The 11950-nt window shown below is 45.3% G+C and overlaps 5 protein-coding genes across 5 annotated transcripts; 1 reads left to right on the forward strand and 4 right to left on the reverse strand.

Moving 5' to 3' along the window:
- Positions 1–4525: 4525 nt before the first annotated feature.
- BDV27DRAFT_88862 (general transcription factor IIH subunit TFB6 family) lies at positions 4526–5890 on the reverse strand. The gene is made up of 3 exons (XM_032077880.1): positions 5358–5890; positions 4753–5280; positions 4526–4688 (listed from the first exon to the last, which is right to left on the reverse strand). Exons 1-2 carry the CDS (start codon positions 5680–5682, stop codon positions 4781–4783), a joined length of 825 nt encoding a protein of 274 aa, XP_031920411.1. The 5' UTR covers positions 5683–5890; the 3' UTR covers positions 4526–4688; positions 4753–4780.
- Positions 5891–6200: 310 nt separating this feature from the next.
- Positions 6201–7622, reverse strand: BDV27DRAFT_88866 (putative ribosomal small subunit assembly protein). The gene is made up of 2 exons (XM_032077881.1): positions 6632–7622; positions 6201–6556 (listed from the first exon to the last, which is right to left on the reverse strand). Exons 1-2 carry the CDS (start codon positions 7553–7555, stop codon positions 6548–6550), a joined length of 933 nt encoding a protein of 310 aa, XP_031920412.1. The 5' UTR covers positions 7556–7622; the 3' UTR covers positions 6201–6547.
- Positions 7623–7737: 115 nt separating this feature from the next.
- Positions 7738–8892, reverse strand: BDV27DRAFT_139518 (recombinase DMC1). The gene is made up of 4 exons (XM_032069472.1): positions 8312–8892; positions 8233–8255; positions 8021–8183; positions 7738–7972 (listed from the first exon to the last, which is right to left on the reverse strand). The coding sequence occupies exons 1-4, from the start codon at positions 8724–8726 to the stop codon at positions 7905–7907; spliced, it is 669 nt and encodes a 222-aa protein (XP_031920413.1). The 5' UTR covers positions 8727–8892; the 3' UTR covers positions 7738–7904.
- A 627-nt stretch (positions 8893–9519) lies between these two features.
- BDV27DRAFT_139523 (uncharacterized protein) lies at positions 9520–10075 on the forward strand. The gene has a single exon (XM_032069473.1). It carries the CDS (start codon positions 9647–9649, stop codon positions 9863–9865), a length of 219 nt encoding a protein of 72 aa, XP_031920414.1. The 5' UTR covers positions 9520–9646; the 3' UTR covers positions 9866–10075.
- On the reverse strand, positions 9968–10676 carry BDV27DRAFT_88901 (uncharacterized protein). The gene has a single exon (XM_032077882.1). It carries the CDS (start codon positions 10533–10535, stop codon positions 10083–10085), a length of 453 nt encoding a protein of 150 aa, XP_031920415.1. The 5' UTR covers positions 10536–10676; the 3' UTR covers positions 9968–10082.
- Between the last annotated feature and the right edge of the window lie 1274 nt (positions 10677–11950).

The following is an 11950-nucleotide window of genomic DNA, read 5'->3' on the forward strand; positions in this document are numbered from 1 at the left end:
AAAATGTCAAAGACTAAAGCAAAATAATTAGAAAGAAAAAAAAAAAAAAAAAGGAAAAAAGGAAAAAAGAAAAAAAAAATTTTGTATTACTTTTTTTTTTTATTTTTCTTTTCCTTTTGGGATGAAGGACTTTTTAATTTTGTCTTAATTTTTATTTCAGCTTGGATGACCGGCTCAACAAAAGGAATTGAACTGGGACTGGTCCTTTGTAGATCTGGATTAATTCTTTTTCTTGGGTGACATTAGCAGTCTTTGTCCGAAAGCTGGCAGTTCGGTATCAAGTAAGGATAGATACTCTCGGAACTCTTCCAGTGTTAGTGGAATCATGTCTTAACTTGCAGTATATTTTGATTAGTATCGTCATAAGTTCTAGGTCTACCAGGATGAGCTCTCCCAATGGACTAAAATTCATACTCCGTAATCAATGAATGCATGAATGGAGATGGGAGACCTAGATCCATGATGAAATGGTCCACCCGATACAGGTACCATACCCTATGATTCATTACTGAGTACTAATCGGAACCACTCTAAACCCAAATGACTGCTGCATCCTGCGCCTTAACTCGTACGGTAGTCCGTAGCTCACCCGACACGATCTCTTTTCTTTCCTCCGCATGCATCTGAACAATACGGGAAATCCTCAAGAGCCCTCTCTTATTCGTGATGCATTCGGACAAGGATCGATAGCAGATCTCGGGGAAGTATTAAGAAAGCCAAAGTTACCTAGATTCCCACCTCATTGGGTCCCTATTAGGTAGTAATAGCCCGGATGTATGTATGTATGTACACAGTATATTGCAGTACCGATTTACTCAGATCATTATTTTACCATTTTGTATGGACCAGTAGTAGAGGGGATGGAGGACCTAGGTACCTAGGTACCTAGGTACATTACCCTACTGTCCATGATAACATCATACTTATGCTGACCCACGGTAAATGCAACCCATGTCCATGAAACCTGTCATTAGTATACAAAAAAGCTTTAAGAATGCAACACCTCTCAATCACCCGTGCAGATTCACATAATCTCCCTTTCTTTCTTTTATGTAGGGAGGAGCAAGAATCAACTCAACCGTGCGGTATGCAACAATCCCCAAGGAAGCAAGGAAGCAATAATACCCACACGCGCAGACGGGAAGCAGGCAGAATTTCGTTCAATTAATCAAATGAAACTCGCTGCACGAGATCTGCAAGGACCTGAGCGATGGATGTACATGCAGAGAGACTCCAAACTGCCGGAGGTCGTGAGCTCTTTCTTTTTTCCATTCCGTCCTTAGCCTGTGACTCGTCGAGTTCCGTTCACGTCCATGGGCCTTAATCGTCATAGCCGTATCTCCGCTGGGGTTGTTGACCTTGCTCGGTGGGCATTCATTCGCAGATCGGTTTCCGTTTGCAGCCACGCCGGTCGTCCGGGTCGTCCTTTGAGAGGCTTGAAAGAAGCTCAGAAGACAGCTACTCAGACTTACTTTACACCATCGTCCCAGTCCCAGAAATTGGTCAAAATGTGGGAAAATATAAATTTTTTTATTTAAAAAAAAAAAAAAAGAAAAAAAAAAGACAAGCCTGATCAAAGGAAAGAAGGGGAAAATACATCGACCCCACCAATGCTTCCGAAACCATGGGATCGTGGAGCTCTGGACAATAACGGCCGAAAAGCAGTACGGCCTACGGAGTACTAACTTCTACGAGCCAACCCAAGATCATCCTATGAAGCAACGTGTTATATCCATTTTGGCCTATACGCTAAAAACTAGGGCAACTTTTCCTTGAAAACTGTTTCTATTGTTAATTATAGCGGAGATGGTCCAAGCTGTCCATACTCTACACACTAGGCACCACAAGGGCTGATTCAAAAAAGGCCTGAAGATCACAAAACAACAACTTTCGTTCAGTATTTACTATACAATACGAAAATCCCATCCGCGTAGGCCTGCTTCTCTCTATCTTATTTTCCCTCCTTTGCCTGGTATGAGAAAAGTTCCATCCAAAACCAAGACTAAAAAAAAAGCCCACCGACAATCAGAACCATGGAATCTATGACATTGCCGTTCTTATTGGCTGGAGCATCTGAACCGGCGTGGTTCGTAATTTTTAACATTAGCCAACGACTATCAGGGAATCTACGACTACCTTACTCCATTCGTATTTACAATGGAAATAATACATTTCATTGATCTAATGCAATCCGATGGGGTGTGACATTCTCCACGAGATGGCAGAGATTTTCTCTCAGCCTCGTGAGGTGGGATTTTTTTTTTTTTGTCCTTTTGATTTTTGAATTTTATCTCACTTTTCTAAATTAGGATTTAGCTTGTTCGAACGGTTGAGATTGGTTATGACGGCAACAGGTAGGGTACCTAAAGCTAAATCCACTGCCTGACTGGACGTTAGTACCTGACCTGATCTTCAAGGTATGTACGCGTACGCGACGCGATGAACTAACCTATCAACTTTGATACATGTACCTTGCTTGAGTAATTTTAGAGGGAAGAGGGAAGAGGGAAGAAAAAAAAAGTTCTTTATTTGCAGAGGTAAGTCTCAATGTAAATAAATACCTTTAAACTACTAATCCCTAGGTATGTATGCATGCCATTGTGATTTCGGCACGGAAGTATCAGAACTGTCTCGAGATAACACAAAACCCAAAACATAAGAGAAACATCTCTGGCATGAGTAAGGGATAAGAAAAAGTTCCTTTAGATCCTTCGAGATGTACTCCGTATCGTAAGATGAACGAACCCATATAGTGTGGAAGAGGTAACATTTTCCCTTGCATTCATAATATCCGACTGAACCTTACTCAAGGTATGTGCATTGTGGAGAGACATTATGTAGGTACAGAATTACATATACGGTGATCCGTCCTTACCGAGTGGATATTGGTTGGTCGTCAGTCCCATGCAGGAGACCATTAACCCCCATGCATTAGTAGGTCACCCTCCGTCTTGTTCTTGGTGTGTCTGATATTTTTTTTTTTAAGGTTCAGATACAGTGGAAAAACCAAACAGACTGATGACGATGATGATGTATACTCGCATATGCATTAGCCCCGAGTATATTATGCAAAGATACAGTACGTTTAACAATACTTCCTCCGCATAGACAAGCCTTGTTGTTAATGGATATCAACGTGCACCCATCACGCATTTACAAAGTATAAGATTGGAAAGACTTGGGAACCATGGATCGGGTAATGCCCAACATACCCAACAACCGAAGTCGTCTGACACCCTTGAAACACGGTGAGAACCAGTGTCCGCTCGGGTTTCCATAAAACCTCCTTCCTAACCCGCAGGATAGCCAAAGGAAGACTTGGTGTAAAAAAAAAAAAAGAACAAAAAAAGAAAAGAAAAAAAAAGGGTTCAGCCCGAATGCACTAAGCTCATTTATGCAATCGCATTACTCTTACAACATCGAGATATACTACATGTCAAGATTCAAGACAGCCATGTGGTACACACGACCAAGGTCGCCCAATCCATGATCCACCAACTAACAGTAACCACTAACCCTGTTATTGGCTTAGCTTGGGCAACCGCGGGTTTGGGAAATGGCGCTAAACAATTTGGTTCGGTTCGTCTAGATGGTCTAGATTAAATTCTGATCATGGTACGCGCCAGAAGTTCAAGAGCATCATACCCTAGACTCACTGCGCAACAAAGACGGTCGGATAAAACAGAAGAATACAATGAAAGCCAGGCTGTATGTCGCGTTCAGTCTGACCTATCTACGCGACCAACAAATGAAGCTATACCTGAAAATCAATTAACCCGGTCCACTCAAGGCAAAGGAAGCATTGGTGTAGTAATTTAATGTCAGTACCCGTCATTATCTATATAGGTATCTGGCCAACTTACAGTGTCAAATCCTTCTGGCCCGCACGACCAAAACGATTCTAGTAGTGACCCCTGTACAGGTGCAGGCATGGGGGCGTGTGATAATTCGTCTTGGATATATTCAAGGCAAGTTTAAAGTGTCATCGATGCTCTAAAAGAGCCCAAGATCATTTGGAAGAAAGTCAGTTATATAGCCTCTCCTTACCTGGGAAACAACTGCATAGCGGAGGATAAGGATACTGCCCTCAGCAACGTAGGCGCGGATTCGATACAGAATTTTCCATTATCAGGGTGAAAGGCAATCTTTAGACTAATGAGAATATTGCCTGTGGTGCTCCTTTAGATACATGAATACTTCTTTGCGCTCAAAAACAGTCCCCCGATGCCTTTAGGGAGGAAACTCCAGACCCTTGGTATACATTTTTGTCTACGCCGCTGTAGTGCCAAAGAAAATAACAATAGCAATCCTGCCCAGATGTTCGGGATAAGTTAGTAACTACCCGAGTTAGTAGACCTCAAAGCTAGGCAGAAACGTAAGTGGGCATCTACTAACCAGACTATTGGCTCCGGCTAAGGCTTTTCCACTCACAAGCGGAAATTACTTTGCAAGCCCTGATTTGGTATCTTGATAGTACGATAGGGTATCGATGGATAAACAAAAAGTGTGAAAGTATTCTACCTTCAGATACAACGCATAGTTGTTTGCATGCAGTAGAAAGGAAGGAAGAAAGCTCTGCAGATCACCAAATGCTTTCACTCCTCACATGTCATCCAACAAGGAAGCCGCATCTGCCATATTATGGAGTCGTCAATCACTCAGCCAGAGCCGAATGTTGTTTGGGTGGCCTGATTATGGGAGATTCGGTAGTACCGGTTTTGATTCATTGACGGGTATCAAGGCATTCCATACATGTTATTATTGTTAGAATCATAACGCCTCATTCACTCGGCTCAGCCTGGCAAGCATCTCCAGGAGCCAGATTCGTGTCACAGAATTCTCCCGCTTTCCCCAACTCATCTCCAAGGAGTTGAATCGTCTTCTCGTAAACTCTTGCGGTCTCCATCTCCCACCTTCCGGGGGCTGCATAGTCATCCGTACCGAAGACATCATCCATATCATCATCATCGTCACTGAAGCCATCTTCATCTTCATCGTCAGGACCATCAACTTGCTCTCTGGCCTCCACAACAGCTACACGGCAAGTTTCGGCAATACTTTTAATTCTGACTTTCTCCGTCATGGACACAACATTGCGTCTTGATTCGAAGCCTGGCAGGGGAAGCCCAGAGTCGGCGTCCTCTCCTGTTAGGAGAGATGCAAATACGGAATCCAGCTTCTTAAGTAGACGGAAAGTCGCCTTCGGAGAAAAGGGGTATTCAGGGAGGTATGTGTTAATACACACCGCCAAAGAGATCAAATATGGTATTTGAAGAGATGCTGTGTGAAGTCAGTTAAGTTTCTTGCTAAACTTCTTTCGCTCCACATAGCGAGTGAAGCAGGGTAGATACACATACGGGTCCCAGTCACCCAAAGAACATCGACCAAACCCTCAATATCTTTGGCTACTTCCTTGAAGCTCTCATATCCCCTTTCCGACTCCTGCTGGGCTTGGTCATCAAATGCACTGCTGAACTTCTTGGCGTGTCGGCGATTAATGATCATAATTTTCTTGTCAACGTGATTGATGACAGTGGTTTCTTTTGTTGAACCTGCCTTGAGGGGGTGCAGTCTTGGTCTGGGGAGAATGGATGGAGTAGCGGTGGATGTCGAGGGAGCTGGAGAGGAAAGAGACGGCTGTATAAACCCCCCTGTCTCTGGATGTGATGTAGTAAAAGACATGGACAAAAGTTATATATAAAAGGTATACAAGGGTAGGTCTTCGCGAAAAATGATACAAAGAAAACGAACGCGGATCACACCACTTTTGTAGAGTGGCAACGGTTTCAGCAGTGAAATGCGCACAAGTTCAGATAAGACTACTATCCAGCCCTATGCAGATATGCTAGCAGAAACAATAGGAATACAGGGTTCCTTATCCTAAATACCTGGTCGTGTATGAAGTTAGCAGGTACATTGCAACGACATCGATCATGTGCAACTGAAGATGTCATGCCAAGCCCTGGAAATAGAATAAACACGGTGGTCTGTGCGCACTACAGACTGATTATATCTACTAAGACAAGGCCGCAAGCAATGGTCCCATGACAGGAGAAGATATAGTTGTAATTTAATCTATTACATATAAGGAGATAAAATCACAGGTATAGCTAATGCCCACCTTGGTATGTAGAATCCAGAAGTAGGTATACATTTTGATCTCACAGCTCCGTGACCGTAATATTTGGAAGGAAATAAAAGTACCTAGTCGGAGTATCAGTTGTCAGCAGGTGTCCTAAATCTGCAGCAATATTCTATAGACAAAAGATGGTTGCTTAATGCTTCAGAAAGGTGAGAAGATATTGGTTTCGCTGGTTTTTGAAGGCATGGCATGACATCGACCAAGGTCGAGTCTTGCTCTCCTCTGGCCCCAGCGGCCTCATCATCGGTATGGAATATAATGGGACACAGTGCAAAAGATGAACAAAAGATGTGCACTTCACTCACAGCCACTTCGCACGTACATCTCCAATCCATGAGGATGTCAAAACTTTTAATCTATCCCAAACGCCATGCTAAGAATCGATGCCGACACACAATAAATGCATTATTCAGGCTAATAAGTCATCAGCAATGGGACCCCCTTGGTTGTAAGAAGAAAAAGGGAAATAGGAAACAGAATTGAACTCACCCTAATCTTTCCCTTCCGTTTCTTCATCTCCTCCAGCTTCTTCTTATCCTCATCGAACTTCTTCAGCAACTCATTCTGCCTCTCCTTCCTCTTCTCTCTCGACTGGAACCGATAGAAGTCCTCCAATCCTTGAGACTTCTGCTTCTGCTTCTCTATCAACTCCCTAGCCTCATCTTCGTGTGCAACAGACGTAAGCTTCGGCCCACTCGTAACCGTAATAAACCCATCCTCGTCCGGTTCCTGTGCCCTGAGTGCCTGCTCCTTCCTCCTAGCCTCTGCAACAGTTTCAAACATCGTCATGAAATCGTTCACCGTGCGCAGCAACTCCGCGCGGGGAGGATACCTGGCCTGTTCATGGTTAAGATAACGCTGCAAGCCCAACTGAGGAAGACGGTCCTCGATGCCTTCGCCCCAGACAAGTTCCCCATCCTTCTTTTTGCCTGCCTTCTTGGCCGCTTTCACACTGGCCTCCATGCTGGGCTTATCGACAAAGACGACGACCGCATGCGCACCGCTTTTTTGAAGTTCCCGGTCCCACATAGACGGTAATGTGACATTATCCAGCTGATTCTGTAGTTCATCGGCTGTCACTCTCTTTCTCTTTTTGCTTTTCGAGACATTCGCGACCATGCTATGCGCCGTGGCCATTCCTCCCTTTTTCTTCGTCGGTACGCTTTCGAAGTGAACTCGCTCTACACGGCCGGCGGCTAGCTGGGTCCCGAATAAGTGGCGCAGATGTAGCTCTGTCGTGTCGAGAGGAACATTGACTACGAATAGCGAGCGGGGTGTATCAGCGTCGGGAATGCGTGGTTCATGAGGTCGGAGGTAGAGATAATGTGTTGCGGGCTTTGCACGCTTTGACTCGGCGGGGGGCAAACGAAGCGGCAAGACGGTGTAGCCAGCTATTTCTAGATCCTTTCCCATTTTTACAATGTGTTTTTGGTAAAAAAAAAATGGGGATCTAAAAGAGAAGAAGATAGTTGGGTTGATGGGTTTATTGCGCGGAAGAAATTCTGGCGGGAAATTTTATTTCAGTCGGGAAGGCGGAGAAGATAAATATTTTTATCTGATAAATAAATCAAATCCCATTCTAGAATCCAGACTACCTGCGCACCACATTACACATGGAATCAGACACCTAATGTACATTTAATACGCCAATCATAGCACATGGTACTCTCCTCAGAAGAAAACCAACCACTAGCATTTATCAATATCAACGCCCTGAATAATGCCCATCCTGATCTGTGCATCACGATAGAGCTGTTGCATTCTACACCTTATCGGGATCATTGATACCACCATTAGTGATCACGTAGGTCGCTTCTTGCTCCGGGCAATCTAGATCTGTCAGCTAGGGTGGTCTTGCTAAATTCAGAAGAACTATACCTGGTGAGTCCTGAATTTTTGCAACACGTTCGTCTCCGCGGCCTTTGCGAAGAAGAATTCGGGTTGTGGATGCATGCGCTAGGACATGGCCACCCACAGGCTTGCGTCCATCTGCACCCGCAAAGAGGGCACTCGCACCAGGATCACTCTGGACTTGATTTGTCTATCTTTGTATGAGATTGACATCCTCCGCGATAATAAAAGCGACTCACCATTAGGACGCAAACATTGAACTCTAAAGTGATATCTTATTAGTCCACAAAATCAAAGGGCCAGAATAGGAGCACAGACCTTCAGCCATATGGGAAAGCTTCATCAGAAACTGATTGAGCTTCTGCTGACGGTCCGCAAGTTCTCCACGCCCACAGTAATCCACCCGGAAGCAATTCATGATACTGTCAATGATCAAAAGACGATATTCTCCACCAGTGAACTCTTTGCTCAGGGTATTCAGCAATTCCAGCTGATGTTCACTGTTGAGAGCTCGTGCATAGGCAATATTCTCCCGAGCGGAGTCTGCATCAACGCCGAATCGTTCGGCAATCTGTGCAATACGCTCCGGTCTGAACGTGCCTTCGGTGTCAATGTAAGCAACTTTGCCGTCTGCACCGCCCATTTCCTTTGGAAGCTGTGCGATGACGGACATAGTATGTGATAGCTGTGTCTTGCCACACCGGAATTCCCCAAATACTTCGCTAATACTCATGCTTTGGAAACCCCTGAGACCGTCAGTGGTTCTTTACATGGTGATAGTGCATACGACTTACCCTCCCAAGATAGCATCAAATTGCTTGCTCCCTGTTGAGATACGAACGACTCTCTTCCGCTGATGGCTCAACTCCATTGCCGTGATAAATCCAGACGCAGATGGCTAGTTGAATCAGCCACCGCGCTATACTCTTAAACTATGTCTTTGCATACCAAGCACTTGTTGATGGCATCCTTGATCTTTTCAACTTTGACCTCGCTGAAGCCCCTGATCTTCAGAAGGGTCTTTCGGGTAGCCCCATGAACGGACTAAGCAAAGTAAACATAAGAATATCTAAGAACCTAAATGGCTTTCGTCTGTAAAGGCCGTGGGACGTACAGCAACAGTATAGAAGCCATTAGTCTTCAATTTTGTGATATCGGCAGCACCGACCCCTGTTCGTAGTGAGATTATACTTTACATTGATCATCGGAAGGTATACCATGAGCTTGGATGCTGTCAACGTCCACGATGAAGACCTATAAATGCCACAGCCCAGATTAATTAGAAATCACGATCTAGATACAAGTGAAGAGCGTGAGATCTGAAGAGAAATCAACGGAAGAAACTCAACATCATCATTAAACTCATCACTTGAATCAGAGCCGGGCATGATGTCTGTGTAAATGAGATCCCAGTTTAGGTTACAGCGGATATTGCGAGTTAAGTTTCTTGGGAGAGCACTGAGGAGAGGCGGATGAACTGCGACTCGAATTAAAGAAAAGCCAGGGTCACGAGCCTTTCCATAACAGGAAATCGTCCAGAACTACTAACCAACATAGCAGGTCATGGGTTGGACAACCTTATGGGGATGGTAATCCGGAGGCAGTCCATAGAATGATGTCTCAGAGGATATAGCTAGGCTAAGGCCAAACGGAATGAGGGAATCTTATGCAATCGAGGCTAGTCAGAGATCTATCGTGATAGGAATAGAAAGCCTGAACCTGGAAGATATGAGATACAACAAGAGAAATCCCTTCTCAGAGATTGGAATGAGTGCAACGATACGAAGAAAAACAACAGTGGAACTTAAGAAAAAGTGGAATTTGCTTTTCTGCTTTTTTTTCTTGCTTTTGCTTCCCATTCATCAGATATAGAGAGTATAGTACGGAAAGATGAGGTAACCACCGCGCCAGGTACCATTCTTTGATCACCAATGATCTTCAGTACCACAATCCCATCTGTACCATCTTGAAGCCTTTTCCTATGCATATCAACGCGTCTGCTTTGGTCCACATATGTCTCTCCTGCGCTCAATTAACCCTTCGCCTCGCCTCGTCTCCTTCTTTTTTTTTTTTTTTTTTTTTGCCGCACCTATAATTCAAAATTTGAAAGATACCCGAGGGAACAATAGACGCCAATCGTAAGAACCTGAGCCATGTATAGGATCCAAACCGTAAGGGAGCCTAAGACTTCGTGAAACTTTTGTTCGTCGTATACATAAGAGGAATAGAAAAAGGCCGGTGCCGAGAACTGAAACACGGGGGCGTAATATATGCAAAGGAAGATACATGGGAGTAGAAAGAAATCAAGACCGTAGTCGGCAAGCCCTAATGCAATAACGAAAAAAGGAAACAGACTCCCAAAAATGGGATCGATAAATTTCGGACCGCACAGCTGTTTATGCGACAGCGGTGGTAGGAGCAGCAGGCGCAACAGGAGCGGCCTCTGTGCTAGTCTCAGCGGCGCCGGCGGCGCCGGTAGCAGGGGCAGCTGGAGTAGCAGCAGCGGTGGTAGGCTCAGCAGGCTGCTGGTTAGCGGCCTCATTGTTAGGGCAGTCCCGGGAGATGTGGCCAGCCTGAGCACACTTGTAGCAGACCTTGCCAGCAGAGCTCAAGGGGCCACCGTTGGGGGCGGTGCAGTCACGAGAGATGTGGCCCTAGGAAAAGTTAAAACCCATTAATCGAACAACACAGGTGGCCTGCATATTGTACTCACAAGCTTGCCGCAAGCGTAGCACTTCATAGCCTGAGCCTGGCAGTCACGGGCGAAGTGGTTAGGGCCACCGCACTTGTAGCAAGTGGCAGCGCGAGGATAACCACCGTATCCGCCGCGGAAGCCACCATTGAATCCACCACGAGTGGCACCGACACCGCGGCCAGCGCCGGAAGCAGGAGCCGGGCAGTTGCGCTGGGACAAAATCAGTTAACCTCTATTCTGACGATACCTCGAGCATAATAAACATACAGCAAGGTGACCGGGCTGGCTGCAGTTGTAGCAACGGCCATTAGCGCCATTGAGACGCAGAGTAGGACAGTCGGCCTGAACGTGGCCTAGACCCTGGCAGTTGTAGCATTGCTTGGCTAGAAAAAACATGTCAACCTTCTTATTATTTCCTTCTTGTCAACTAGGAATCCTTACTCTCGGTAGTACGAGGACGGGGGCAGCTGCTGGACTCATGGCCTATCGATGCATTAGGTTTCGGTACTAGGAAAGTAGAACGCATGGTACCTTACCAGGCTGCTTGCCTTATCAAGAATAACCTATTAGCGAATAATACTTGGCAATTGCAAGTAAGAAATGTCACTCACAGTTGTAGCAGAGACGCTCAGACGAAGAGCACACCTCTATCGGCCCGTTAGCGAAATCCGGCAGATTGATAGTCCTCGACTGAGGTGACCAACCGGCATAGTGGCCAATATTGCCACACTTGTAGCACGCACGGCGAGAAAGCAACATCTTGTCGGTATACTAGCTAGCCAGAAATATTATTGTCAGTCGCTATGCCAAACAACCACTCGTCTTGTAACTCGGTTCGTAGAGGATATCTTCTTGCATGGTCTGTGGAACGAACGCCGCGGAATTCAAGGGCCGGTAAACCAGCGATGTAAAAATTGTATGTGTTTGCTCTCGCAGTCTTTTTGAACCATTTTGGACCGTCCGAAAATCGACAAATATAGGGAGGGAAAAAATGTGCGCATGTGAAGCACATCAAGAAAAAGTTGAGGAATCGAGCGGCGCTTGGGCGCCCTCCAGTACAGCAGAGATGCCAAAAGTCACGAGAGGTTTCCGAGAACTTTGGAGAGACTCACTCTTCCTAAAACCAACAGCAAACTTCAAATCTCCTTGTCAAATATGCTGGATTTGACCGTCAACTTGAGAACCTTGGAGGAGGAGCAACACTTCTAACAGCCCACTCTCGACACTGGAAAAAAGTGGGCTGACAAAGAAAAAGCGACTAA

The sequence above is a fragment of the Aspergillus caelatus genome (genome assembly GCF_009193585.1).
Source record: "Aspergillus caelatus strain CBS 763.97 unplaced genomic scaffold BDV27scaffold_482, whole genome shotgun sequence".
NCBI classification, from domain to species: Eukaryota; Fungi; Ascomycota; class Eurotiomycetes; order Eurotiales; family Aspergillaceae; genus Aspergillus; species Aspergillus caelatus.

Excerpts from the sequence above, each read along its gene's own strand:
- BDV27DRAFT_88866 (XM_032077881.1), bottom strand. The coding sequence starts at position 7,555 with ATGGGAAAGGATCTAGAAATAGCTGGCTACACCGTCTTGCCGCTTCGT.
- BDV27DRAFT_88901 (XM_032077882.1), bottom strand. The coding sequence starts at position 10,535 with ATGAGGCCGCTAACCAGCAGCCTGCTGAGCCTACCACCGCTGCTGCTA.
- BDV27DRAFT_139523 (XM_032069473.1), top strand. The coding sequence starts at position 9,647 with ATGAGGGAATCTTATGCAATCGAGGCTAGTCAGAGATCTATCGTGATA.
- BDV27DRAFT_139518 (XM_032069472.1), bottom strand. The coding sequence starts at position 8,726 with ATGAGTATTAGCGAAGTATTTGGGGAATTCCGGTGTGGCAAGACACAG. Across the intron at positions 8,184-8,232 it reads TCAATGTTTGCGTCCTAATG|ACAAATCAAGTCCAGAGTGA; the intron begins GTGAGTCGCTTT and ends ATACAAAGATAG. Across the intron at positions 7,973-8,020 it reads AAAAATTCAGGACTCACCAG|ATTGCCCGGAGCAAGAAGCG; the intron begins GTATAGTTCTTC and ends TGACAGATCTAG.
- BDV27DRAFT_88862 (XM_032077880.1), bottom strand. The coding sequence starts at position 5,682 with ATGTCTTTTACTACATCACATCCAGAGACAGGGGGGTTTATACAGCCG. Across the intron at positions 5,281-5,357 it reads TCTTTGGGTGACTGGGACCC|CATCTCTTCAAATACCATAT; the intron begins GTATGTGTATCT and ends GACTTCACACAG.